General features: G+C 46.7%; 2 protein-coding genes and 1 non-coding gene across 7 annotated transcripts in view; 2 read left to right on the top strand and 1 right to left on the bottom strand.

The window, feature by feature from the left end:
- LOC103185730 (sorting nexin-11) overlaps positions 1 to 27,326 on the bottom strand; it is a 48,949-nt gene that overhangs the window by 14,359 nt on the left and 7,264 nt on the right. For all 5 annotated transcript variants that reach the window (XM_042343213.1, XM_042343216.1, XM_042343212.1 and 2 more), the window contains one exon: positions 25,345 to 25,443. In XM_042343213.1, coding sequence (XP_042199147.1) covers positions 25,345 to 25,443 — 99 coding nt within the window. The remainder of the gene's footprint in view (positions 1 to 25,344; positions 25,444 to 27,326) is intronic.
- On the top strand, positions 8,352 to 8,424 carry trnat-cgu. Its single transcript has one exon. It is a non-coding gene; the product is annotated as a tRNA-Thr (tRNA).
- On the top strand, positions 12,341 to 18,206 carry LOC103185741. The gene is made up of 4 exons (XM_007904400.2): positions 12,341 to 12,639; positions 14,539 to 14,712; positions 15,699 to 15,884; positions 17,589 to 18,206. Exons 1-4 carry the CDS (start codon positions 12,516 to 12,518, stop codon positions 17,801 to 17,803), a joined length of 699 nt encoding a protein of 232 aa, XP_007902591.2. The 5' UTR covers positions 12,341 to 12,515; the 3' UTR covers positions 17,804 to 18,206.

Here is a 27,326-nt window from a genome sequence, read left to right as displayed (position 1 = left end):
GAGATCAATGCTGTGTGGTCTCTGGGCTAAGTTATCCGAGTCAGAAGTGCACTTTCATCTTCTAACCTTAACCAAATATTGCAGTCATCTGACATCCGAACCTGAAGGCTCCCAAGCTTTTAACTAGCTGGAGTGCAGTTCAGATGTCTGACAGAAATCATGTAACGCAGGGGGAGTACTTTGGTTGAGACGTTATGTAAAACGCATGTAACAGTTGTAATGATCCATGTGAAATCGGAATGATGGCTAAAGTAAATAAATAAGATGTGGCGTGTAAGGTTCTGCAATTCAACTGAACCCTGACATTCAGCAGAGGTCCACAGGGCTATTTACATCTAACTTTCACCATGGTAACCAACAAAGGCTTTAACCCTTACAACAGCATCGCCCTACACATTAGTCTGACCAAAACGCCTCCCAGAGCCCACTCAATGTTGGCATTTTTCCAGGGAAAAGGAGAGAAAAGAGAAAGAAATGGGTGGGTATTTTATAGGATTGGGGGGGAAGAGTATTTTACAGTTCCCTTTTGTGTGACATTTCTTTGCGGAGAATATCTGCAACGCTGAGTGCTTGCTGGCATTTTGTTTTCAGTGGTGGTGGGTGGGTGGAGGGGATAGAAAGAAACAAAAACATTTTTTTAAAAGGGCAATAAAAGCCGGAGGGTATCGCAGCAGACAGTACTTGGGGTGTCACTGTAAGAAGATCTTTGACATACAAACTGGGCCATGGAAGGGTTAAAGGCTGAGCTCATTCTTGCTGAGTATAACCGGATCCTTGATCTTTCTATTACGATTATTTATCCTCGATGCGTCTCCTATAGTGCCTTGTGCTACTGCATGAAACTGAAAATAATCTTATTAGAATTTGACTAAAGTTGACATTGGTCTCTTACACACACACATCTTGCTCCTTAACGAATGCTTTGCAATGCTTCTCGGATCAGAAAACACTTATTTAAGATTTTTTTCTTCATGCTATTTTTTGACACTCACTATTTTCCAGTATGTATTTGAAGAGCTGTACGGGGAAACGTGCGCCTTTCTCAACTGCTGCAAAGGATATCTAGCATTCGAAGGGTTAAAACCACATCCTGTTCAGGATTAACTGATTTTAGGCTTTCCAGTCCGTGTCCATTAACCACCAACAGTTAACTTTTTTTTGTTGTTTTCACCTCATGCAGAAATTCGCCAATGTACACTGCAGCAGAAACACATTCTCCTCTGCCTGTCTATATTCTGCTTTGTGTCTGTATCTATTTGTTTGTGTGTGTGTATTGAGTGTCTCGCTCTGTAGGTGTGTGCATTCATGTTCCTCTCTCTGCGTGTGCGCGACACTGTCTTAAGTAGGTGTGTGACTCGTCTTGCACGTATCTGTGTGACTTTATCTTTCTCTCGCTCTCTCTGCAGATGTGTGTGTGTGTGTATCTCGGAATCTAAGCTATCATCTAATCTTTTGTTCTCTGCTTTGTGAAGCCAGCCATCGCATTTCTATTTACACCTAATTCATTCCTCACACACAAGAAATCTCCCTGTGCGTGTGGCTGTTTTGATCATTATTTTTATTAATATGTACTGGATGCTCTCCAGTACTGAGATGGTTAAGGCCTATTTAATATACTCCTCACGCTGCCTGACTGCTAATACACTGGGAGCTGCTTGAGATAAGCCCCTGCATAGGATCAACTTAGTGGTGGTTTTTTTCTGTCTATTTTAATTTATTTTAAGAAGCCACAATCCGTTTCCATTGAGTACCATTCGCCACTGATAAGATCAAATTCTGCTACGATCATTGGGTGCGTCAGCAAATTGGAGATGATCTTATCAGGGTTTGGCTGTGGTGTCGGATTTCAGATGAGATCACTTATTTTACATCACAAAGCACATCCCTAAAGCCTGCTCAGCATCAACTTCACGTTTCACAAACCTCTTTGTTCCTGGTCTGTACAGGCACAGCCTGAGAGGCACACTCTTTTCTCTACATTCAGCAAAGCAGCTACATTGGAGATTGTTAGCTTCCATTATGCCTGAGCTGTAAATACCGACTGACTGTCTGTTCACGCACAAGACTGTACCGAGAGAGAGAAAGAAAGGCAATTTACAACTGCACTGGCTGTCAAGCATTTTATATGTGGATTATAGTTAGGAATTCAAAGTCTCTCTTTGTATAAACACGCTGTTGTGCTCTGCTGTCTTGCTCCGCAGTGCTGCCATGGAGAACACGATAAAAATTAAACGGACTGCCATTACTCTGGCTCAGAAAGTCCAGATCATCTTGAAGCTCAACGACCCTTCGTTCAAGCAGAAGGAGATCGCCCGGGAATATGGACTCACGGCCTCCGCCATCTCCAAGATCGTCAAGAAGAAGGAGGAGATCCTGGAGGAGTGGCTGCGGGGAGGGAACCTGGAACGCAAGCGCAAGCGGGAGGGCAAGAACCAGACCATCGACGACGCGCTGCTCAGTTGGTTCTGGACGGCCAGTAAGGAAGAAGGCCCCATCTCCGGGCCTGTCCTCATGGCCAAAGCCAAGGCTCTCGCTGAGGAAATGGGCATCGAGTTCAAGCCAACCAACGGGTGGCTCTGTCGCTGGAAAAACCGCAACAATCTGGCGTACAAGCGCACCCCGAAGGAGAAAGGCGACCACAGGACCCCCGACCAGTGGACTGGTACGATTTCTTTTGTTGATTATACACGTAAGGATGAACCACACTCAACATGGATGCAATCCATTACCTCCCCCACCACCTACTCCCCCATCCGCGCCAAACACACCCCACCCTCTCCCTCCCAACGGTGATCAATCACTTGAGTGGTCTTAAACCAAGAAATGGGAAGCGGAGTCCGGATCACAGTGCAGCTCTCAAGAGCTACCTCACGGAAGCGACGTATTTCCAGTCTTGTTCACACCAATTTAAGGGGGTTTGGAGTAATTTCTGTCAAGCTGGTGTAATGCGGAATGCAACCTTTAAGGTGCTTCCTTCCACTAACAGACAGAGCCATGTGATCTCTCATTTATTATTAATTTTATGGTTTCAAGTGTAATTTGGGAAAACTCTGCAGTTCAGCACTGCTTTGGAAGCTGGTCTACTTAAATCAATTTAAGAAAATCTGCTTCCAAATTAAGTCCGAATTTAAGAGTTTTCCTAATATATTCCAATATCTCTTGGTTTGAGCCTTAAAGTTTATTTTCTTAAAATTCTTATGGCTAAAGCCATAAGCTATCTCAGGCCTCTGTCCACACGTACACACCCAGCAGGGATTTCTGGCTCGTGATCACCAGGACAAACCCATGATTTTTCTCTCCCTAACCACTGGCAACCTTCCTAATGTTCCCTCCCCTGGGCTGAGATAGACGGAGATGCTGATTGCTACATTCTCAGGAGGCACAGGAAGCAAAGGAACTGGGCTTTTTTGGGCAACTCCTTGTCACTCTCTACCACAGAAGCCTTGAGGTGGCTGAGGTCCCCTGCCCGACTGTTAACCCAGCCAGCGCCCAAAGGGTATGGATTCAGAGGCCCCCCAAAGTGGACTAAAAGAAAATAATGTAGCGGATAATAGAATCAAATACAATACGGCAACACATCAATTGGCCCATCAAGTCTGCGCTGGTGTTTTTCCCACATGAGACACCTAATCTAATCCCACTCTCCTGTTCGCTTGCCATACACTTTTGTAGTCCTCTTTTTTTGAGCATCTATTTAATTCCCTTTTGAAGGAAACTATCGATTTTGCTTTTAGCTGCGGTTTGCAACATGAGATTAATAACAACATGTTCATTGCTTGCAACGTCTATAATGTCGAACTGTCTCAAAGCACTTCGCAGGCAGTTGCTGTCAAGTGTAGTGACGGTGTATTTGTAGGCAAACGCAGCCCAATTTGCGCACAGCGGTGACACTGCACTGGAGTGTCAACTTAAGACTGAGCTCAAAATCCTGATGTGGAGCTTGAACACATAACCCACAACAACTTGAATTTATATAGCCCCCCCCTCATGCAGGGTAGCATCCCAGAGCGCGGAACCTAAACCAGAGGTGAGAGAGCCTGCCACCAACAGAGCCACACTGACACACCAGCCTTGGGTACTGCTGTTAGCACTCGGTTTGAGGCAGAGAATTCCACATTCCAGCCACCGTCTGTGTAAAGACATCTTTTGTGACCTCCCTTTCATTTTGTGATTTAACTTAAATTCAAGCCCTCTCATTACGGCTCGCCAACTGGGTGGGAAATAGTCTAGTTTTATTATTTACCCTGTAAATAAACATAAAATGAAGAGTTTGCGGTGGAAGGGTACAGGGTTAAAGAGGAATGTCCTCAGATGCCGGTCGTTAGTTGGCTGATAATAAATAACCTTCACATTTGATATAACACCTTTTACATCGGGAGGATGTCTCAAAGGCTTCACAGGCTATACTATAAAGTGTAGTGACTTTGCCTTTTCTAAGTGTAAAGAGCAGCCAGTTTGGGCCCAGCAACGATGGTAATAATTCTTGCATTTGATATAGCGCCTTATCACATCTTCGAGACAACAACAACAACAAGATTCCATTTATTGAGCGCCTTTTACGTCGGGAGGACGTCCCAAGGCGCTGTACAGTTGGGTCAGGACGTCTCAAAGCGCTTCACAGAATATACTGTGAAGTGAATTGACTGTATATTTTGTGGGCAAAACGTGGCAGCCAATTGCGCACAGCTATGAGTGTCCCACAAACTGTCATGGATAGAACGGCCAAATTATTCTCTTTTGAGCATCTATTTAATTCCCTTTTGAAGGAAACTATCGAGTTTGCTTTAGCTGCGGTTTGCAACATAAGACTAATAATAACATTTTCATTTCTTACAACATCTATAATGTCGAACTGTCTCAAAGCACAGACCAAATTATTCTTTTTTGAGCATCTATTTAATTCCTCGGTTTCTTTGACGGATTATTACCCCCGTAAAAGAGATCTGCCAATCGACTAACAACCGGGTTCCTACTTACTGCTGGGTTAACAGAGGTGTGGAGTTAGGAAAATTGCCCCTGCCGGGAATAGAACCCAGGTCTCTCACTTTCGAGATGAGTGTCTAACACTGAGCTACAGGACTCCGCTAAACTACTAAACTAAACTACCTGCACTTACAGCAGCTTTCACATGGAGTGAAGGCTCGTCTCAACGGCTCATTATAAAGACCGTGTTGATCTGCGAGGAAAGGAAGGGCAGTTAGACGATATCAAAGAGATAGGTTAATACAAAAGGCTTTGAATTCAGGAGACTTGAAACTCCATCTAATGTTAGCCTGTCAGCCTTCTGCACGTCCCTTGTCCCCTCTGCTCCACCATCGGCCTCCGCCTCCCCCCACCCTCTGCTGGTCTTTAGATCTTCCTTGTCCACCACGCCTACGGTCACCTCCCCTTTCTCTGCAGCTCGGGGTCAAACTCCCGCATTGTTAATCGCTCCGAGACAGTACCCCGTGTAAATGCAAGTTGTTGTCTGCTGAGATTGTGAGTTCAAAGTCCCAACATGAGGCTTGAACCCACAACCTCTGACTCAGAGACGAGAGTGCTACCAACTGAGCCAAGCTGACACCTACAATATTTGTTCAAAGGGGAACCGGTTAGGAACATGAGCATTAAAACATTAAGCGACATGGGGAAAGAGCCGGAAAGGGATTGATTACAAAAAGGATCATTTAGGAAGCGGGTAGGAGTGGCAGAGACACAATAACCCGCTGTGTAGGACATTCCCATGTTTCTAGCTGAGGGATACATTTATTTATCTCAGATGCTCAGTCGCTTTTGTTAAAAGTTATTTTGAGACCCAGCTCGAGTTACAAGTGGACCTCTTCGCAGCGGATTAACCTGAAAACGAAGAAAACCAACAGCCCCGACAGAAACGGGTTTAGCAAGTTGGACGAGAGAAATGTTACAAGGAGATCTCAGAACCCTTGTATAACCAACAAGTGAATATTCTCCAGACGGGAATAGGGTTAAATTGGCTCCACTGCCAGATCTGTCAATGAAAGATCAGAATCCTGTCTCCCTTCCTGAAGGTAGCCTCAATGATATTTGAGCCATGGCAAATCTGCAGTACTCTAAGGCACTGTTGATAACACACCAGCCAGCCCGACTTGTTGGCAGGCCTTCAGGGACAGACCAGTCACTGTGAGCAGGAATTCCTCCACTCAGCACTTTTAACCCTGCGAGCCAAAGCCCCAAGGGACCGAGTGGTCGTGGGTAAACAAGCAACAGAATGTTTACTAGTGTTAAATGGTAGGTTGTGTGGTTTTGGTTGGTTAGACTCCAGGAGTTCAACAATGCACATTCTGGGGTTCCCTGGCGTAGCTCTAGTCAATATCGCACCTAATATCTGCGGGGTGAGGTGAGCAATGTCTCTCTGGAGAGAGAATACGCGCTGCATTCGAGACAAACAGAAATCATAGATATGTGCAATTGTCAGTAATTTGGTTTGGAAACCCTGAAATATGGTGATTGGTTTCCATGTGGGTAAGATGCCCGGCTGAGGTGACCTTTGCTGTCTTTTTGCCAGTTTCCTTAAGCTACTGATTCATGCTGGAGTATGGTTTCAAGGGCACCTCAGACCAGTAGTCATTTTTCATATCATATACCATGTCGGTACCAAGTCAAGCTTGATTCTGTCCTCACTGGACATTCACACACACACTTCCAACTGGATTTAGCCAGAGCAGTAGTTGGGGTTGCAATTGCCTTCAATGTTCCAGGGTCAAGGAAAGAAAAATAAGGCAAAGATCCAATTCCTGACCACACTACACAGGGCCTAGTGCTGGAAGTAGGTGTTGGATGCCCTGCACCTCAAGCGCTCTGAGACGCCGTCCGGTGTGGAGGGCGCTATATAAATCCAAGTTGTTATTGTTGCACTTGTTGTTGTTGCACTTCATTCATTCCATTCAGCCATTGCATCTGTCCCATATTCATAAGAACATAAGAACATGAGCAAGGATTATTATTAACATTACAAATGCTAGACGAAAAAAGACTAAGGTCCATCTAGTCGCCTTCCACCTTCCTGGCGGACGCTTGCACATATGTCCCAAACTCCCTGTGTGCTATATCCCAGAATGTTATTTCCTAAAAGAAAACTATCCAATCTGTGTTTGAAAGAATTAACATTTCCTGCTTCAACCGTCTCCCTCGGGAGCTACAGGTTCACTATTCCCTCACTGAAATAGTGTTTGTGTAGATTTGTTCTGAATTTTCCCTGTGAAATCGCAGGCCGTGTCCTCTGGTTTTACTATTCTGGACGAGTTGAAGCGGTCTGTCATGATCTATACTGTCTTGCCCCTTTAGAATGTTAAAGACAGCAATCATGTCCTAAAAGCTAAATGGTAAATATTCAACATGTAATAAAAAAATCCCTGACTTGTGCAGAGAGACAAAGAAAGGAGGAACTTGCATTTTAATAGCACCTTATTTCATCAAAATGTCTCAGTGGGCTTCACAGTAATTACTGTAGATGTAGTGACTATTTTTGTAGCCAATTAAGCACGAGTGGCATTCAGTACTCTCAAGGGTTAGCGCTAGTAAAGATTATATAAACCATCAAAATAGAATCTTTGTAAAAATTATCTAGATTAAAAATCACATCCTGTTGTTTTGTTTCTTATTAAAAAAAGCAGTCGTAAGCCTGAAGAAAAAAAACCCCCTCATTCTTCTCAGATAGGATCGAGCTTTCGTTAAGATCACTCCCTGCGTCAGCGGAATGGAAGTTGATTTTATCTGGGACCCAGCTCAGCTCGACTGCTATATGGAACGGAACTGCAAGGAGAGTTCAATGTGAAACTGGTGCTTTTAGCACTAGACAGACGATCTTATCAGGACAAAGAGTTACGAGGAATTCAAAAGCGTTCTTATTCTCCTAAAAGCTAAATGGTAAATGGCGGCTCTTGTCTTTCTCTTGACGTGAGGTAGCTGGAGAAGCCGAGGCATTGGAGATCAGTAATCTGATCAAGCGATGTGAACACAAGGACTTTATTCAATGTGTTCCACTGGCAGACCACTCACACTCTTGCTCCCACAATATTACTTTTTGATCGCTGTAGGTTCTTGTGTTTCAAAAATAATACAATTTAATTCTTCATTCTTCTCCTAATCAGAGGAGAGCATTGTGAGTCACACGAGCATCAATGAAATAGCCATACATTGCACTATAAGTTCAGACTCCAATCATGATCCAGTTATCTGTTTAACTCCTTCAGCGTCTCAAACTTTTCATGTCAGGTTCAGCGAGAGGAATATATAGGGACGCTGCTACTATAAGAGATCTTCTCGTAGTGCTATGGATAAGGCACTGTTCAGATGCCACTCAATGCCATCCGGGTTTGTGCTACTTTAGCTGATTGCCTGTAGCTCAGTGGTTAGAGCATTCGCCTCGTAAGCGAGAGACCTGGGTTCGATTCCCACCAGGGCGAAATATTGGGTAAGTTTCCTTAATCCACACGCCTCTGTTTACCTAGCAGTAAGTAGGAACCCGGTTGCTGGTCGATTGGCGGATCACTTTTCATGGAATAATAATTCCTTAAAAAAATAATAATTTTGGCCACTTCAATCCACGGCTGTTTGTGGGGACGCTGCTTTGCACAATTGGCTGCCGCGTTTCGCCCACAAAATATACAGGCAATTCGCTTTACAGAATATTCTTGAAGACGCGATAATGTGCTATTTCAAATGCAATTATTATTATTATTAAGCTTCTGGTTTCAGTGGTTTGAGGGAATCCGCAATTAGCATCAGTGACCCCGGGTTAGGGCTCTGCTTCTAATGATAGAATCACAGATTGTCACATCATAGCGAGTCTGCGCTGGCATTTTATTCCATATATAAATCACCTGATCTAAAGCCACTCTCTTGCTCGCCACCCATGCTTTTCAGGTCAAAAGCAGACTCCCTTCTGAAATAATCTCTGACTCTGACCCTAACTAATACTGTAGACTTGGGAGTCAGAGAAAGAGAAAATTGTTGAGAGAGACAAAAATAGAAAATGAGAGACTCAAGAGAAAAAAACGATGGAATGACCTGTCAGGATGGGTGTGGCTGTGTTTGTCGGATGTGAGTGGATGGGGCCGTGGCCTATCAGATATGATTCAACCCTAAAATAAAACCCATTTAACTCTCATTGGAAACAGCAGGAACCAAAACACCGGAAAAGAGAGAGAGAGAGAACCAACGCTTGGGCATAAATAGTTAACCTTATGCTGCATTGCATTTATTATCTACAACTTTAGACGTTTTGCTCTTTGCTCTATGCCTCCTGACCTGGGCAGTGTTCTCCATGACCAAAAATGTTAACGAGGCTCCCAGATAAATTGGTGATGAAGTGAGACTGTGCATGGTGCCAGTGGACATGCATTGAGCAATGATCTGCAGCTGAAAATTGGCATAGGATTTGTCTCAGCCATTTGTACCAGCCTGACCCAGTAACAGTGCTGTCTGAGCCTCAGACAGGTGGGAGACATTACTCCAAATCCGCTGGGAATCCATTACTCTTTGCCATTACAATGTGGCAGTCAGCGCGATCCTGCATCACAAATCACAGCAAGCTCAGATCTGCGATGGTACAAATGAGGCTGTAAGGTGACCTTGTCCTGCCTCCTCGGTTGTTCAGCCATTAACAACCCCACAGCTGGATAGGAAAGGCCTCTGAGGCCATTAACAGCCATTTGAGATAAACAGAGAAGCAGATGTGCCTATTTTCTCTGAGCGCACACCTCCAAAGCCAACAGTCTCTGGTAATCCCTTGGCACAGAGCCTTGTATAGTACTTGGCACAATTCTTAGCTCAATGCTTGATACAATGATTGGCACATCACTTAGCACAGTCCTTGACACAGTGCCGGGGGGGGAAAGGGGTTGGATGGCTGAATGCCTCTTTAGCTAACGTCCCCAGAACACTTTCTTCTTTGGCTGCTGGTCATCATCTCTCCCAGTTTGCTAAGTGTTGGTCGCTGGTTCGTGGAGGAAATTTGTCTGCTCAATGGTGAATGTGCAATTAAATAACGTATTGATCAGCTTTAAGTATGTTGCTTCTCGGAGCCTGGAGGTCACCACAAACTGTCTATTATTTAATTTGTTTTCTCTCCTGGAGACGTTTTTCCTTGAATTGGAAGACAATTCCATGAGTAGATTCCAACAACTCCCCAAGTGGCCATTATTTATTAAAGACAGACTTGCACTTAAATAAAATCTTATCACGTCCAAACAATTCAAAGTACTTCACAAGTAAATTACTGCCAAGTATACTGACTGTTTTTGCAGATAAACACATAGCAGCACTTGTGCCATACACTGTCATGAAGTGAATGATCAATTTTCTGTACAGCGGTCATGGTATTTTTAATGTGCACCTGTAGAGGTAGATAATGGTTTAATGCTTCCGAAACACAACACCTGTAACAACACAACACTCCCCCAGGACTGCAACAGAGTGTGAAGCCAGACTTTGATCTCAAGTCCCGTTGTGGAATTTGAACCCACGACTTTCTGACCCAGAGGTGGCATTACTAAATAAAAATATAATAATAATCCTTGTGTTTGGTACAGCGCCTTATCACGTCTTCGACGTCTCAAAGCGCTTCAGACTATACTGTAAAATGAACTGACTGTATATTTTGTGGGCGAAACGCACAGCCAATTGCGCACAGCAGTGTCCCACAGACAGTCGCGGATTGAGTGACCAATTTATTATTGTTTTTACTTTTCTCTTGAGGGATTATTATCAGGGGTGTGGAGTAAGGAAACTTGCCCAAGGTTTTGCCCTGCCAGGAATCGAACCCAGGTCTCTCGCTTGCGAGGCGAGTGCTCTAACCACTGAGCTACAGGACTCCATATCAGCCAAGCTGTGTTTCATGGCAGATATTTGTCATCCCATTTCTCTGCTTCCTCGATTTAAAGCATTTTCTTTGGCATTTAAGATAATTGGCAAAAGAACCTGAGGGGAGACGAGGTGAATTTTTACGGTCTGGAATGCATTGCGGTGGAAGCAGATTCGGTAATAGCTTTCAAAAGCGAATTAAGATAGGTACTGAAATGGAAACATTTGCAGGACTTTGGGGTAAGAAACGGGGGCGTGGTATAGTTGGTAGCTCTTTCAAAGAGCTGACACAGGCACGATGGGCTGAATGGCCTCCTTCTGTGCTGCAAAATTCTATGATTCTATGATTTGTAAAATCCTACCCATCGTTGAGTGAGTTACAGCAGTCAGTTGACTTATACACAGACGTTTCAGCGTCTGGGCTGTCACGCCAGTGCAATGCTGGAAAACCACAGCATTGTCAGAGGTGCCGTCCTTCTGATGAGATGTTAAGACTAAGGCCCCATTTGCCTGTTCAGGTGTCAGGTTCAAAGATTCTCATTGCACTGCTTGAAAAGAGCAGGGAATTTCTCTTGGTGTTCTGCCCAACAATCCCCCAAATAAAAAAAAAGTTCACTCACTTCATGGCTGACATTGCTGTGCCCAAATCAACTGCCACGTTCGCCTACACAGACTGTGCTGCACTGTCAGAGGTGTTCGCCGACATATGGTCCATAATAATAATAATAATCCTTGCATTTGACATAACGCTTTATCACGTCTTCGAGACGTCTCAAAGAGCTTCACGGAATATGCTGTAAAGTGAATTGACCGTCTACTTTGTGGACGAATGCAGGAGCCAATTGCACACAGTAGGGTCCCTGAAACGATCATTGATTGAGTGACCTTTTTTCTTGAGGGATTATTACCCCCGGAAAGCGATCCGCCCATCGACTAACAACCAGGTTCCCACGGAGGCGTGCGGAGTAAGGAAACTTGCCCAGCGTTTCGGCCCCTGCCCTGACTCTAACCACTAAAGCTGCAGGACTCCACTAGGTCTATGCTAACACTCCAATGCCGTGCTGAGGGTGCAGGTAGCTGTGGGGCTTTGAAACGCCAACGTTAACCGACAGGTCTCGATTGGTTCAGGTTTCCCAGCGTTCATGCCTCCCTCCCGCTACCTGCAAGAAGGGCCACACGTTGCAGACTTCTACGGCGAGGGAGTGGGCGCCCAGAGGCTGGACGAGGCAGAGGAGGATCGTCCTGAGCGGCCAGCGGGAGGAGCTGAGGAACAGGAGCCACAATTCTACCTGGGTGAGCAGCATTGTTACGCCGAGAGTAATAAACTTGGCGTTTGTTTGATGCAGTGAGGCTAAGCTGCTCAGCCACAGCGGAGCCCAGTGTCTGCGCTTCCAGCAAATAGTCACGAGATAGCGAAAGGGAACGAGAACCCAGGCTGACTCTCACTAGCTCAAGGCACCTCAGGCTGTGGCACAGCTCTGCTCTGCTGCCTTTGGCGGCTGTGTCTGCCCTCTTCCCTGATCAATGTGCTGAGTCTTCCATAAGAGCGAGCTGCACCCACAGGCTGTGCATCTTCTGGCACTGTTGCTTACAGGTGCTTTCTCCTTCCAGGCGCTGAGAGGTTCCCTCCAGCCCCGGCCGCCCAGCGAGCTCAGTGGCAGGCAGCAGTGACCTCCGACAGCTCTTCGGATGAGATGGCAGCCACCCATCCCCTGCCTCAACAAGGAGCCGCCGTTCCGAATAAGCGCAAGCGAATCAAGCAAGAGCAGGGCTCGCCCTCCTCACCCCAGCCAGGGCACAGCTGCCAATTTTACACAGGTGGGTGAGATGCTCCGCCACCCAAACTGCTGAGCTACCAATGACAGCAAGTTTATTATTTAATAAATCAACGGTAGGAGAAGCAACAAGCAACCCAGCTTCCCACAGCAACCCCGATCAGTAGCCCTGATTGCATTCTGGTCTTCAGCTCCATCAATAGCTAATAAACAAGTCTAACCAGCAGCGGAGCCAACACAGTAAGATCACGGGTTTGGTTTCCGGTCTGTGCTAAGTTAGTTGATCTCAGCCGGGACTACGCTTGGCCTCTAATGGGTTAGAGAGGGGGGGGAAAATCAGCCAAGGTTTCCACTCCTGATTACTGTGATCCACTTCCTCTCGCCCATAGACAACAAGTCTGCCAACACTCAGGCAAAGATCGCACAATAAAAACTGCCACCTCCAGAGGCGCATATAAAGCGCTTCACAGTGCTGCCTGGACAGACAAGCTGGGGGTGGAAACCGAGTTGGGGGGAAAAGGGGAAAGCTGACCCAGAGTACAGTCGTAAAGATCATTTTTAAGATGTGCCTTGAAAGAGAGGAGGGAGGGAGAGACTTGGAGGGACTTTGGAATGAAATGCAAGAGAATGTTTCAGAACTGAAGAAAACCAACTTCAAAGGTACGATTGAATTCAACAATTTGCCAAATTCTGCTGCTCCGAAATGCTACGTAAATGGGAGTCAATCTGGACCCGGGTGGAATTTCTCGTTAACAGTTTCTTCACTTTAAAGGTATAAAACACGCTGACCCAACTGTCCAGCGTCTTGGGACGTCCTTCCGACGTGAAAGGCGCTCTATAAATGGAATCTTGTTGTTGTTTATCTTTTTTGCCTTGACGCAGAATTCCACTTGAGTGCGTACTTAATAATAATCCTTGCATTTGATATAACGCCTTATCACGTCTTCAAGACGACTCAAAGCGATTCACAGAATATACTGTAAAGTGAATTGACTATACTTTGTGGGCAGAAGCGACAGAGAGCCAATTGCACAAAGGAGTGTCCCACAAACAGTCGTGGATTGAGTGACCAAATTAGTATTTTTTTGGTGTGTGTACAATTAGCATGTACCGCATCCAGGATTTCTAAATGCCTCTTCCCAGCTCCTTTAGACACGCGAGGCCAGCGAGAGACGCCAGGCACTTCTAACGAGCCAGCAACAGGCAGTCAGAGCAAGGCCGAGCGAGGCAAGAGAGAGGAGGACGACCATTGCTACCTCTCATATCAGTATTACAAAAGTATTAAGAGCTTCCTCTTCAAAAAGGTGACCTCGGTCAGACAAGTATTCACACCTCTCCAGAATACAACATCACAAATGCCACATGGGCTCAGATTCTTAATAATAATAATCCTTGCATTTGATATAGTGCCTTATCACATCTCAAAGCACTTCACGGAATACATTGTAAAGTGAATTGACTATATTTTGTGGGTGAAACGGGCAGCCAATTCCGCACAGCAGCGTCCCACGAATAATCGTGGATTGAGTGACCAGATTATTATTATTATTTCTACACCGGTTAAGGAGAGGACAGGGCCAGGTGAGGATGGGATGTCAATAGGGACATGATCGGCTGTGATTCCCCTCCTCCTGGCATAGGTTACCAGCATCCTTTGGCTCACCTCATTTGTGAAGTAGAACACTTTTCTGAAAAACAGTTATTCGTTTCTCCCCACTACCCATTCCGAGGGGCAGGAGAATCCGGTACAGAGTTCCCTGATATGCAGACAGTTCATTGGATTTTCACTGGGCTCTGAGAGGCACATCATTCAGGCAGGTTTTGGGGTTTAAATGCAAGTTTGAAGGAGATGTAATTATGTCCTGGGAACATAGAGTGAGAGCCTACTAATCACTCACAGGGACCGTTTTTCCCCCTCTCCCCCCCATCCCAATCCCTTCAGGTCAGCAAGAAACAGCATACAGCTCGGACTCCTCTGACACCTCATCCGACGAGACTGCGAGTGCGCAGACAATCATCCATAGAGCGACCAGCACCCATCATTCTCAACGCATTAAACAGGAGGAGAGCGGCGCTCAGCTCACAGGCAGCAGCCACAGTTACTCGTTTTACGCAGGTGAGTTCTTTCTTTCTCGCTCTCTGCTCGTCAAGCCAACTCGCTGCATCTGACCCCGCTCCGCACCAACCCCCGGCCACGCATTTCCCTCGTTAAAGCTCTCGTCTGTGAGACCTTCACTCTCTAACTCTCTCACCTAAAATACCGCTCCTTTTAAAGGGATCTAACAGATGGCGATTTTCAACAGGATTCTTTTAATAAGTAACCAAGCAACCAACACCGTCTACCTTCGGAGTGAAGTTCCCCTCCTGGTTGGTGTGAGGCACTCAGGATTATTGGGAGAACTCTATGCTCGGATTCCTTATTAAGGAATGCTGCTAGAGATCGCTGTGCATTAGACCCCCATTAACTGTATTTTAAGATTTATAATGGTTTCTAAACTTACGACCAATATTTTGATCTGAGTCATCAATCATTCCTGACAAAGATCGAGGGGGAATCCTCCCACAGGCCAAAGGATTTATCACTACTTTAATGGCTTTGATAGAACTCTGTCTGGGCCCCAGTGCCACCCCCTCACTCCCCCAGCGCCACCTCCCCACTCCCCCATGTGTCACCCCCTCAATCCCCCATGTGCCAGCTCCTCACTCCCCCAGCACCACCCCCTCACTCCCCCAGTGCCACCCCCTCACTCCCCCAGCGCCACCCCCTCACTCCCCCAGCACCAGCCCCTCACTCCCCCCAGCGCCACCCCCTCACTCCCCCAGCGCCACTCCCCCATGTGCCACCCCCTCATTCCCCAGTGCCACCCCCTCACTCCCCCAGCGCCAGCCCCTCACTCCCCCAGCGCCAGCCCCTCACTCCCCCAGCGCCAGCCCCTCACTCCCCCATGTGCCACCCCCTCACTCCCCCAGTGCCAGCCTCTAAACGCCAACCTCTCTACCCCACTTTCTGAGTGACAAGCCAGGCTCCAGTTTATGTGCTGGGCGTGTGGCAGAGCTGTCTTTGGAGGGTCACTAAGATAACACGCTCACTGTGTCCTGCAGCCCCGGAAGAGCTACAAGACTCGCGTCGAGCACCCTGTTCCTCCGGCAGCCCCTCGGATGAGATCATGAGGACCAAGACTCCCATTTACCGGACCGTGGCCACCCGAACCCGGCACGAGAGGATCCTACAGGAGGAGGATTCAGCACCGATTGGGCGACCGAGCCAAAGCATTACTTCTTACAGAGGTAGGTGTGAGCACTGGGACCACTGCGCTCACTCCCACTGTCTAGTCCAGCCGGGAACCAACCCAAACAGCACAGCAAACAGAACAAGCCAAATAATACTGTCTAGTCAGCGGCACCATCCTCTGTGTGATGTTAAACCAAGGACTCGTCTGCCTATTCCTCGGGTGGACTTTACAACAACTACTTGCACTTATATAGTGCCCTTCACTCAGTTGGCGTCGCAGAACGCTTAAAATATCTTGTGACGCTACTGAAGCAGAGAAAGAAATTTCTTCACATCGTCTGCTTCATGGCTGCTCATGGCATCTTGTAGGCATTTGTCTAAAATCCACAAGTCATTACACCTGACAATAATTACTGCAAATCACCTTGGGATGTTTTAAGATAAAAGGCGCTATAAAGATTCAAGTTTTTTTTTCTGCATCCGAACACGTGAAGGATAAAAGCACTGTATCACCATCTGTTGCGAGACAGTGACTGTGAATTTTTACAATCTATTATTTTGATACATTACCACTGCACTTGAAAGCAGATGTTTTAGAATGGAGGGTAATTGGCAGCTGGAATGATTAAGTTACGGCATACAGAGAGGGGGATGTGGGGGCGGAGGGGGGGTGCGGGATATCCCAAGGTCTAGAAACAGTGAGGACAATACCGAGGCTGATCCCCATTGCTAGAGGAATGAGGTTTGAGGAATGCATAGCCAGAGTAGAGAAATCAGTCCGAGGTGCAATTGCTGGTGGAGGTAAGATAAGGAGGTAAATAACATGCACTTTGAAATATTCATCAGTGACATGTGATAAGTGCAAGTACATGTTGGGCACACCAGGAATATATACATATATATATGAACTGGAACGGGTAAATGTAGAACAAACAGCTGAAAGTATTTATTTACAGAGCGTAAGCACCAGTTGGAATCATCTGTAAGCCCAAGAAATCGTTCAAAGCTTCTTCATCCAAACCTCTTTTGCGGTATTTCTGGGTTAACTGTATAAACCTGGGTGTAATTTATTGTTCTGAATAATAATCCTTGCAAATGACGTTAGGAATACTAAACCGATATCTTTCTACCCTGACCAGAGAGCAGAAGTTCTAGTCCGGGCGTGAATTCCCATTGGAAATAATTCTGCTAGAAACACAATCACTACGCTTCATAATAGAATCCAGTTAAGCATTTTGAGATGTCTTGATAACATACTATCAGTGCTCCAAGACGCTACCCTGCATGAAGGGCCCCATATAAATGCAAGTTGTTGTTGTATAACAAATACAAGGAAATACTTGGCTTACATAATAATGTGACGAAAAGATCTGTATTGTAGCTCCTCAATAAAACAATCTTCTGGTGATCAAAAATACACATTCATCTGCAGGACGTCCCAAGCTGCACATACCATTTGAAAACATGGTTAGATCAGGTGTGATCCTTCCCTACTAAGTGGACAGTTCACCTGCCCACAGTCACTATCCAGACCAATACAGGATGAATGGTCACTCTATCGCTGCTGGTCCTGTGCTGTACATCCCTCCACTGCACTGCAGCACGAGTTGGTGAGGTTCATGCTTCAAAAAAAACTTTTCAGGCAAACAGAATCTCTGAACCTTTCATGCCTGATTCAGGAGGTAATTGGCCAGTCTGCTCTGAGGGGAGGAGAGGATAAGAGGTGACTAAAAACAAGCAAATCTTTATCTGTCTTTCAGGAAAACAGACTCTCTCACAAGTGCTTCACCAGCTGGGAGCTCATCGGCTCCCTCGAGGCTCCTTTGTTGAGATTCCAGTCGGACATCCCTTTGATGTGCAAACAGAAACACCTCACAGCCCGTACGGACGACATGTAAGAGAGGACTTCATAGCCAAGAGACGCAGTCAGTTTTACAAAGGTTGGTTTATGAGGCAAATATGTAACGATCAATGAACCCTCATGGTTCAGTGAAGGCATGTGAGGTGGGGTGCTGAGCCGAGCCAAGCCGAGCCGAACAAACCAAGAAAGGTCCAGGCTCCTGCCCTGTTACCTGCTGAGTTAGGGGGAAGTAGGGGTAATGCACTTCATACCAGTGATCCTGGGCTAGAGAAGGGAACAATACCCCCGTGTTCTGACTCAACTGATCTCTGGTTAAACCTGCTGGAAAGAGCTCAAGCAATGGCATTAGATGAGGACAGAATTGGGCTTGGCTGTGATACCAAGCCCACTGGCACCTCACTATCTAGACTCCTACATCAATGGCTACTTGGTCAATGGCTGTAGCCCCAGCACAAGTCAGCAACGCATTTAGGAGAGCAGAAAATTGGCACACAGACAAGTTCAAATCTGTTGCCTCCCATTGAGCGTGGCTGGGGCAAACAGTGAAGGGACAAATAGAGGGCTATTTGCATGATAAATGTCACTGTTTTTCCTCAGGTGAGAACAGCCGTAAAGCGGCCCCAAGTTCCAACAAAAAGCCCGAGGCCACATTAAAGGCTCAAGAGGAAAGCCTCAAAAAGTCCGAGCAAGCTGTGATGTGCGTTCTTCGCAACGTGTACTTTTCAGGCAAAGAGATGCTCCCCAACTTCAGTACAGAAGCTCTGAATGATTTATGCCTGATTCAGGGAGTTGGTGACTTGTCTGCTCTGCTCTCCGACAAGCACATCTCCTACCAGGGTGACAAATCCATCGGGGAATTCCAACAAGCCGTGGCAGAGGTCATCGAGGAAGGAATCCTGTCAAGGGCGCAGTCTGCCAACTGTTTCAGCATCCTGGTTGACCAGTCCCACAGCTTCCCCGAGCAGAGCCTTTTACTGTACGTCCGAATCATCGAACAAGTGGCCGGAGGCTACGAGCCAAAGACCTACTTCCTGGCGCTGAAGCAAATGGGGGAGGCCACAGCAGGTAAGATAATGGCAGAGATAGCGGAGATGCTCAAAGGGAAAGGGCTCGACGTCACCAAGATGTGCGGCGTTGCGATCGACGGCGTGTCCATCACCACTGAAAACAAGCACGAGGTGGTCACTCAGTTAAAGGCACGGGTTCCGGGTATCTTGTCGATTCACTGCATCGCCCACCGGTTAGCGCTGAGCAGCGTGTCAGCTGCGGACACCGTCCCTTACCTGGTGAAGTACCAGCATGTCCTGGCCTCCGTCTATAAATACTTTGCTAACGTGCTGGCCAGCAGGGAGGGGCTGGAGGCCATGCTCAAGATACTACGAGACTCAGAGAAGCAGAGCAGTCCCTTCAAAGAGACCTCGTCCCGGTGGCTGACCGTCAGGGCCTCCATCGAGGCTGTAATTCGGAACTTTGGCTGCCTGGTTTCTGTTCTCCGCAGCGATGGGTCAGCGATAGCCATTGGGCTGGCAAAGAGCATGTGCACTTACAAATTTCTCCACTGCAGCCATTTTCTGGCGGATATTCTGCACCAGCTGTACATCCTGTGCAAAAGCTACCACACAGCAAGGGTTGACTTCTCCATCGCCCACTCGCTGCTCAAGTCGACGGTCACCACGATTAATAAACTGAGCGGCGAGAGCAGCGGGGAGATGCTGAAGACCTTTCTGGCCACGTTGCCCGCGGGTGGCTGGGACGACAACGCCGGCTTCTTCAGCTTTCAAAGTCACCAGATCAAAGGTGGAGGTGCCCAGAGGAGAGCAGCAGAGAGCATTTGCCGGATGTTTGCCCGGAACCTCACGGATGACCTCAAGGCTCGCTTCTCGGAACCGGGAGACGCGGCGACCATCACTGCGATGACGGCCATATTCGACCCTGCATACGCCCCGGACTCCAAGAGCCAGCACATCCAGACTGTGACCAATTACCTGTCCTCGCTCTCCAGCGAAAGCGACAAAGAGGATTTCGAGATGAGCTGCAAACAGGAGCTGGTCAGCTTCATGAACTTTGTAGAATCGCAGCCGGGAGTCAACGCACTGACCAGCGCCAAAGACGTGTGTGAGCTGGCGCTCAAGCAGAAGCTGATGTTCCCCACGGTGAGCTCGCTGGCAGAACGCTTTCTGGCTCTGCCCATCACCACTGCCGAGCTCGAGAGAGGGTTCAGCAGGGAGGCCGCACTGCAGAGCAGGCTGGGGAACTCGCTGTCCGGCACCTCACTGGAAAACCTGCTGAAGATCTCCATTCATGGGCCTCCGATCAAGGAGTTCAGCTTCAGAAATGCCTACCTAAAGTGGGTCTCAAGCAAACTGGACAAGACTCTCAAACCCAAATCATAAGGCTTCAGGAACCAGACCTTGGAGCTGCTTTTCTCACTCTTTATTCGAGTATGAATCAAGGAGGTCTGGAGAGGCTTGTCTGGGGCTGGTCTTGAAGCCCTCCAAACACCAACAAATTACATTTGTACTCCAAAAAGAGGGACAACCTGGCTGAACTCAGAGCTGCTCGTAGCCAAGGATTTGCATATTCTTGGCCTGAGCTTCCTCCAGTCCGACCAAAAAGCTTTTATTTCCTACATTTTAATTGTTAAAAGAAGCCTTTTCCAGTGGCTAGTGAGCGCGCGGTCATGTCGGGGGCTCAGGATATTCTATATAAAGATAAATTGTTACCTTCTCAAGACCAAGTTCATTTTTGGACCGCTATGAGCACTGAGGGATTTTAGGAGTTGGTTGCGGTTTTCAGCCTTTTGTTTTTGGAACCCCCTGATTTTCCTTTTCTGATGCTCTGACCTTCACTTCTGAAGCTGTTGATTTGTGGGGCACAAGTTGCATTAGTTTAGAGTGTCGCTTTGCTCACTCCTTCTTGGGAGGGGAGTAAGCGGGGTTTTCTGGGAGCTGCACGGAATGTCAGAATCGAGTCCGCCTTCTGTGGGCTTGTAAGTCCAGTTGCTGATCCAGGCGGACACGCAGTACTCCGGGGCGGGACTGCAGTACTGACAGCACAGCCGACCTGGCTCAGAAGTAGCAGACGGAGGGGTGCAACAGTCACTGGGGGTAGGGATTCTTCCCACTGTGCTCCTGTTAACCCTGCAAGCAAAAAACCCAATGGGTAGGGTTGTCCTAGCTGGACAAGTAGCAGGAAAGCGCTTGCCAGACAATGCTTTCAATAGCAAGTTATGTGTTTTTTAGCTGGTTAGACTCCAGCAGTTATCCCAGTTCACACTCTGGGTCCCAAGCCTTGGCTCTTGTCAACCTGAGCCTAATACTTTCCAGAATTAGGGAAGCAAGATGTGTCCCTCCAAGCAGAGAATGTGCATTCCATTCGAATAAATGGGAATTTCAGGTGTAGTGTTAGGATGGAAAAACTGTTTGGTTTGGATTCTATTAAACAAAGTGAAGGGTTTTCGCATGTGTAAAACCAAAAACATTAAAACAAAGAATATCCTACTTGGAGCAGTCCTTTGCTCATTTGGGGATGGGGTGGGGGTTGGGGGGGGCAACTCCAATAGTCAGTGGTATGTACGGTCACATAATAAAGCCCAGAATCTCTCCCCTTCCCTTTCAATAAATAAATCCAGTCACAAAACTTTGCAAGAGCACAGGGACATGAGAAATCTATTGTGTGCATTTTATTGAGGGCGCGAGATAGTCTGGCTCTGAAAAGACTTATTCTAACGAATCGATTTTGTGTGTTTATCGTTGGGAGTGGCTCGCTGAATGCTGCACAGTACTTTCGTTGACTCAAGGTGTCGGCTTTTTAAAGACAGTGAACTCCAATTATATATTTCCGTAATGTCCGTGTTTGTTCTGGGTTTGTTAAATAGGAATTCTCCCTTTAATTGCGTCTGCGCGAAAAGTAACATTCCACAAACTGATCCTTACCGTGTAATTGACTTCCCCCCCAACCCCCACCACCCCACACAAGGAACCCCTGTCACCTCCTCCCTCCTCCCCCCCAACTCATCGCTTTCTTGGGGGTAATAATTCCTCCAAAGAATAACTGTATTTGGAGTCTGAAGGTTAGAAGAGCCATTGATGTAAAACATATTTTAAGGCCACAGCACCCCCTACGGGCTGCTGCTGTAATTAAAATGTCCTCAGAAGTTGCAGGCGCACTCGAGTCTATTTATTCTGTGTTCCTTGTGCCCGCCACTATTTTCAAAGTCCTCGCACCAATTGGTTCTGGAGGATGGCGTCAAACCGAGGTCCTCCATCTGCCTGTTTTTGCCAGATGTCAAAGCTCCCAGCCCACTCATCAGAACGAGAAGGTTTCTCCTGCAGTCCTGGTGAACATGTTTACCCCGGTTCAAATTGATCGTTCGATTCATGGCTGTTTGTGGGGCATTGTTGTTGGAAATTGGCTGCTGCGTTCGCCTAAAAATACGCAATCGCTGTGCTTTACAGTCAATTCTGTGAAGTGGTTTGAGACATCTGACAACGTGATAAGGTGCAATATCAAAGGCAAGGTTATCTGTACATGAAAACCACTAAGGGTTAAATAAATGTATTGGGAGACATAGATGGTATAAAATCTCTCTTTGCAAGGCCTTGTCCTCCTCAGCCAGCATTAGACAACCAAAGGTCATCCACCCTGTTTCAGTTGTTTGACGGAATGAGACTATTCAGAATACACAGGATAGCAATCAAATAAAACTCCACACATGCAAAACATTTTGCTGTGGGTTGTGGTCCTGTTTTACAGGCTACAGACAAGTGTCTACTTCTCATCCAGTTTCTCTTCCAATTTGGACTGATTCGCGCTGCAATGTGGCCCCAAGGGCCTGGTTACTTTATACACGTTTAAGGCTAGAAACTGAGTGTCGAGAGATTGACTATGGGAGACATCATAATAACTTCTACAAATTGTTAAACTGCAGCGAGAGTATTGTGGCCAACTTTAGAAAGGATGTCTTGGGAGGAGAGGAGAATTAACAGGACAATCCACAGCCTATTTTCCTTGGAACAGAGAAAGTTGAGGGGAGACCTGATTCAGCCCTTTTTAATTATGAGAGGTTTTGATGAGAGTCGACAGGGAGAAATTATTTCCACTGGCTAGTGAATCAATGAGTAGAGGGCATCAGTTTCGATAATCCCTTGCATTTGGTACAGTGCCTTATCACGTTGGAAGGACATCTCAAAGCGCTTCACGAGATTTGCTGTAAAATGGAGTGATTGTGTATTCAAAGGCAAATGCGGCAGCACAATTGAGCACAGTAGTGTCCCACAAACGGCCATGAAATAAATGACCAATTTTATTTGGGGGATTGTTGGCCAGGACACCGGGAGGGAGAAACTCCCTTCTCTTTTTGAAAAGTGCTTTGGAGCGTCAGCTTAGACTGTGCGTTCAAGCCCCGACGTGGGATTTTATTTATTTATTTATTTTACACGGAAAATGTTAAGTTATGGAACTCCCTGACAGGTGTGGCGATCGAGGCGGGATCCATATTAACTTTCAAGAAGGAACTTGATAGGTATCTGAAAAGGAACAATTTACAGCGGTATGGAAGTAAAGCAGTTAAAAAGGACTGACTGAATGGGGCTGGAAGAATAAAATACATTATATTTTCCGGAATTGGTTGAACAGGACGTGTCCGTTCCAGGGAGAAAGTTTGCACTCCGTTTCAGACAAGCTGAAATTCCATATACATATGGAGTATTCTAATTTGGTTCAGATACTCATGGTGATGGGCTTCCTTGTGTGTCACATACTCCGCAGACAAAACAAAATCTGCAATTGTGTACAAGTCCCTTCCTGGGTCCGGGGTTTGACAAACACATCCCCCCATTCCCCGATCTTTGGCAACAAACCAGAACCGCAGGTCCCAAGGCAATATTAACAAATAAAGGTACACGGGAGATGACGACAACAACAACAAACTACATTTGTATAGCACCTTTCACGTCAGTAGGACATCCCAAGGCCCTGGACAGTCAGGGATCCGCATCTGAGCTGGCAGTTGGGATCAGGAGGGGCGGAGGGCAGGGAGGATAGAGGTAGGAGTGTGACCGAATAGGAGGGTCTTGAGATGGGTCGTGAAGGAGGCAAAGGAGGGGGTGATTGACTGCTGTGCAATGGCTGTGGGAAGGCGGCAGCTGGAGTTGGGCAATGACACAATTGGTACAAGATTCTCAACAACACATTGGCTGCAGATACTTTGTAAACAGGATTTGCAACCAGAAAAACAGCTTCCCCGTCCCCAATGGCTCAGCTAACAAGCAAGCCGCTGCTGCCTGGGGTGACACTGACGCACACAGAAGCAAAATGTCCCAGGTTCAACCGCCAGTCTGATCTCAGGCAGGGCAGCAATTAGGAGTGCTAAGTTCTAGCTAGTTCTGTTAGGATGGAAAAAAAACAGACCCAAGTTCCTACTTCTGAACACTATCAAATGCCGCCCCCAGCCCCACCCCCACACTTGAAAGATCACGCGTGATGTCTGGTGAGGACAGGAAATTTCACCTACATCACTGAACGCATACCTGATCAACACACACCTTACAGACTCAGACGGCATGAATGTCTGTTCAGACGAGGTACCAGGGGACTAGGGTACGGATAAGAAAATTTAGGAAGAACTTCACGCAGTGAGAACGTATAACTCGCTGCGCAACGCAATGGTGGAAGCAGATGGTATGAGATGCATTTAGGAGGAAGCTAGACTTTCACATAAGGGAGAAGGAAAGGGAATAGAAGGGTGTGGGAGGGAGTAAGCAGCGGGTGGAGCCTCATGTGGAGTATAAACATCACAGATGGGTGTTGTTTCCATGGCTGTAAACGTGTAAAGCTATTTAAACTAGAGAAGGGCTGGCATTACCCTAGCCATGGTCAATGCATTCAGGGCACAAGGCAAGGGGGAGAAAATTGTGAAGAAGCAGCCGTTTTTAAGCTCCATTTATCACTTTATTTGTCCCACAAGCCGTGGGAAACTGATTTGTTTGCGCTGCGTGAAGAAACAGGTACTATCAGAGCTGACCACTAGGTGGCGATGTAACCAATAAATGAAACGGTAAACCTGCCATTGAGTCTTGTTGAACACAGGGAGTGGGGGGTGGGTGGGGGTGGGGGGGGGGTACCAAAGCCATTCACAAATCGCGCTGTTAGATTAGCCCCAATAATGCACTGGAACCCAATCGTAGAGTCTCAGTAATACAGCTGTTGGGCCAACACTTTACATTCCAAACTTCTGACCCAGAGCCCCAATAGCTCACTGGATAATTGCTCTGGTGCCCAGTGCAAGACTCACTCGCAATGTCTGTCGACATTCGGTCAGAGGGCGGAATGACAACTGAACCTGATTCCAACATCGTCCAGCGAGGGGAATCTGGATAGAAAACAGGGATGGATATCGTGACCGATTTTCCCATCCCTAACCCAAGAGGACGCTGAGGTCAATTGTAGCCCCAATTTGTGCCCCATCTTAGACCCACTATCAGGGAGGGATTTGACCCTGCAACTTCTGGTCTGTGTGGCCTAGTGTTACTTATTCTGGACACCGAAGGAGCTCCGGGTTCACTATCACGACCAAACACAGGCGTGTGAAGTCTCCAGCTCAGGCAGAAAAGAGATGGGATTGTAACAGGAACTCATTCTGATCCAACACTTACTTCTCCAGGAACTGCTGCAGTCCCTGGCGTCTCCTCTCAATCCGCTCCCTGTTGTGCACCGGAAAAAAGGGACTCTTTCCCGGGAGCTCTGGCAGAGACCTGTAGGAAGAAATGGGAGTCCTGTATTCACAGCGTATTAAATTCCAAATCCTCCTCCCATACAGTCGTCCCATCAAAGGCAGGAGGGAGCGACAGAGCAGGTCCTTAAATTCATGGAGGGATAATAATAATATTGCATTCGATACAGGGCCTCATCACGTCTTTGAGACGTCTCAAAGTGCTTCACAGAATATACTGTAAAGTGAATGGACTGTATATTTTGTGGGCGAAACGCGGCAGCCAATTGCACCTGGTGGTGTCAAACAAACAGACGTGGATTGAGGTTCCAAATTATTATTATTTATTTATATTTAGATAGAATCGTACGGGACATTTCTTGAAATAGTCGATGATCAATGAGGAGGGTTTGCCAGACTGGAAATGGACAAAACGTAGATCCCATACTCAAAAAGGGTGACAAATCAGGGACATGAAGGGCAAACACCAGAACAGACACCAGGAAATATTTCTTCACAAAGATTAGAATCAGTAGCTGGAGTGGCTAAGCAGGAAGATGGTCGAAGCTAGGAAATGGGACTCATTTGAGGAATAGCTTGACGCAGTCATGCGAGAACCGCGGGGTGTGTGGTTCGGAGGAATAAAATCAAATGGGCTGAAGGGCCTTCTCCATCCAAATCTTTGTGATCTCGTAGCTCTCCATTGAAAAGACAAGTGGAGACAATTACTTTGATTTGTTTTCAAACATTGCTGCTGCTCCACTTGGGGAAAGGCTGCTCCTCGGGTGGGTGGGGGATTTTGTCAACAATATACAGCCCAGGGTTTGAAGCAGTCACTCCTTAAGTGCTGTTTTTCCTAAGTTGCTTTATATCAATAAATAACAATTGCAGGGGGTTTAACTACAGGCTTGATCTCTTGTTGGTTTATCATTCAGCCTGTGCCAACGGCTCCAGATCATCTGTTATATGCTGACTGTCCGCTAACCTACATAGAAATTTTCTACCCACATGGGGCAATTTGGCTAATCACGCTGCCCATTTTCTCTAAACCAAGCCCTGTTCTTTATTAGCCCTAACTTCCAATACTTTCTTCCACTGTCAGTCATGCCTAGGAAATAGAGCAGGAACATTCATGAACAGAATTCCAGTTCATAACAATCCTCCGTTTCCCCGGTTATTTTCTCATCCATTGACATGGTCTCTCCCGAAACACAGACTCTCTCTTTCGCTGACTTTCTTCGTCATGAGATTCTGTTCGTCTCCCTCCAGCATAAAGTTTAGGAAACTGGATTTAAGATTAGGATTTTATTCACTGACCTGTAACTTTTAAAAATAAAAACTCCACAACACAATAAAATCATTAAAAAAAAACATAGACAGGTTTACCTATTATCTGATGCCTGGACATTAATTGAAAATAAACTGAGCAGATCTCCTCCCATTGCTCAGTGGGACAGACCCAGGTTCAATCTTAGACCAGTGGTGAGTCACCGGTCACAGTTGGGACAATTGCTACTGCAGTCCTTGGTGCTATTAGGTTAGGCAGGTAGAAAATCAAGCAGGATTCTTAGTGCTGATCACTATACAATGAATCTTACAGGGAACAGCATGTGTGCAAGTCAGTTCAGGACAGGATCGGGTTGTGATCCTCTACAACACCATGGTCGATCACCCTGCGAGCAGTCACTGTCAACATCCCACATGAAGAATGGCTACTTGGGTAAGGGAGCAGAGCCAGTCTGTGTAACAGACCCCTGCACAGTCAGGGCCTTCAGGAAACAATGGGAAAAAAATTGGCAAACAAAACGTGTTTGGATTGATCCAGTCCTTCAAACTGTCAGTAGAGTTGGAAGGAGTGCTGATGCCTTCAAGAGACAGGTTATCCATTCATCACAAATCCTAGTGGTAAGCGTGTTATTCAAAGCT

Source organism: Callorhinchus milii, unplaced genomic scaffold (assembly GCF_018977255.1).
Source record: "Callorhinchus milii isolate IMCB2004 unplaced genomic scaffold, IMCB_Cmil_1.0 Scaffold23, whole genome shotgun sequence".
Classification (NCBI taxonomy): domain Eukaryota; kingdom Metazoa; phylum Chordata; class Chondrichthyes; order Chimaeriformes; family Callorhinchidae; genus Callorhinchus; species Callorhinchus milii.
This window is presented reverse-complemented; position numbering and strand designations above follow the sequence as displayed.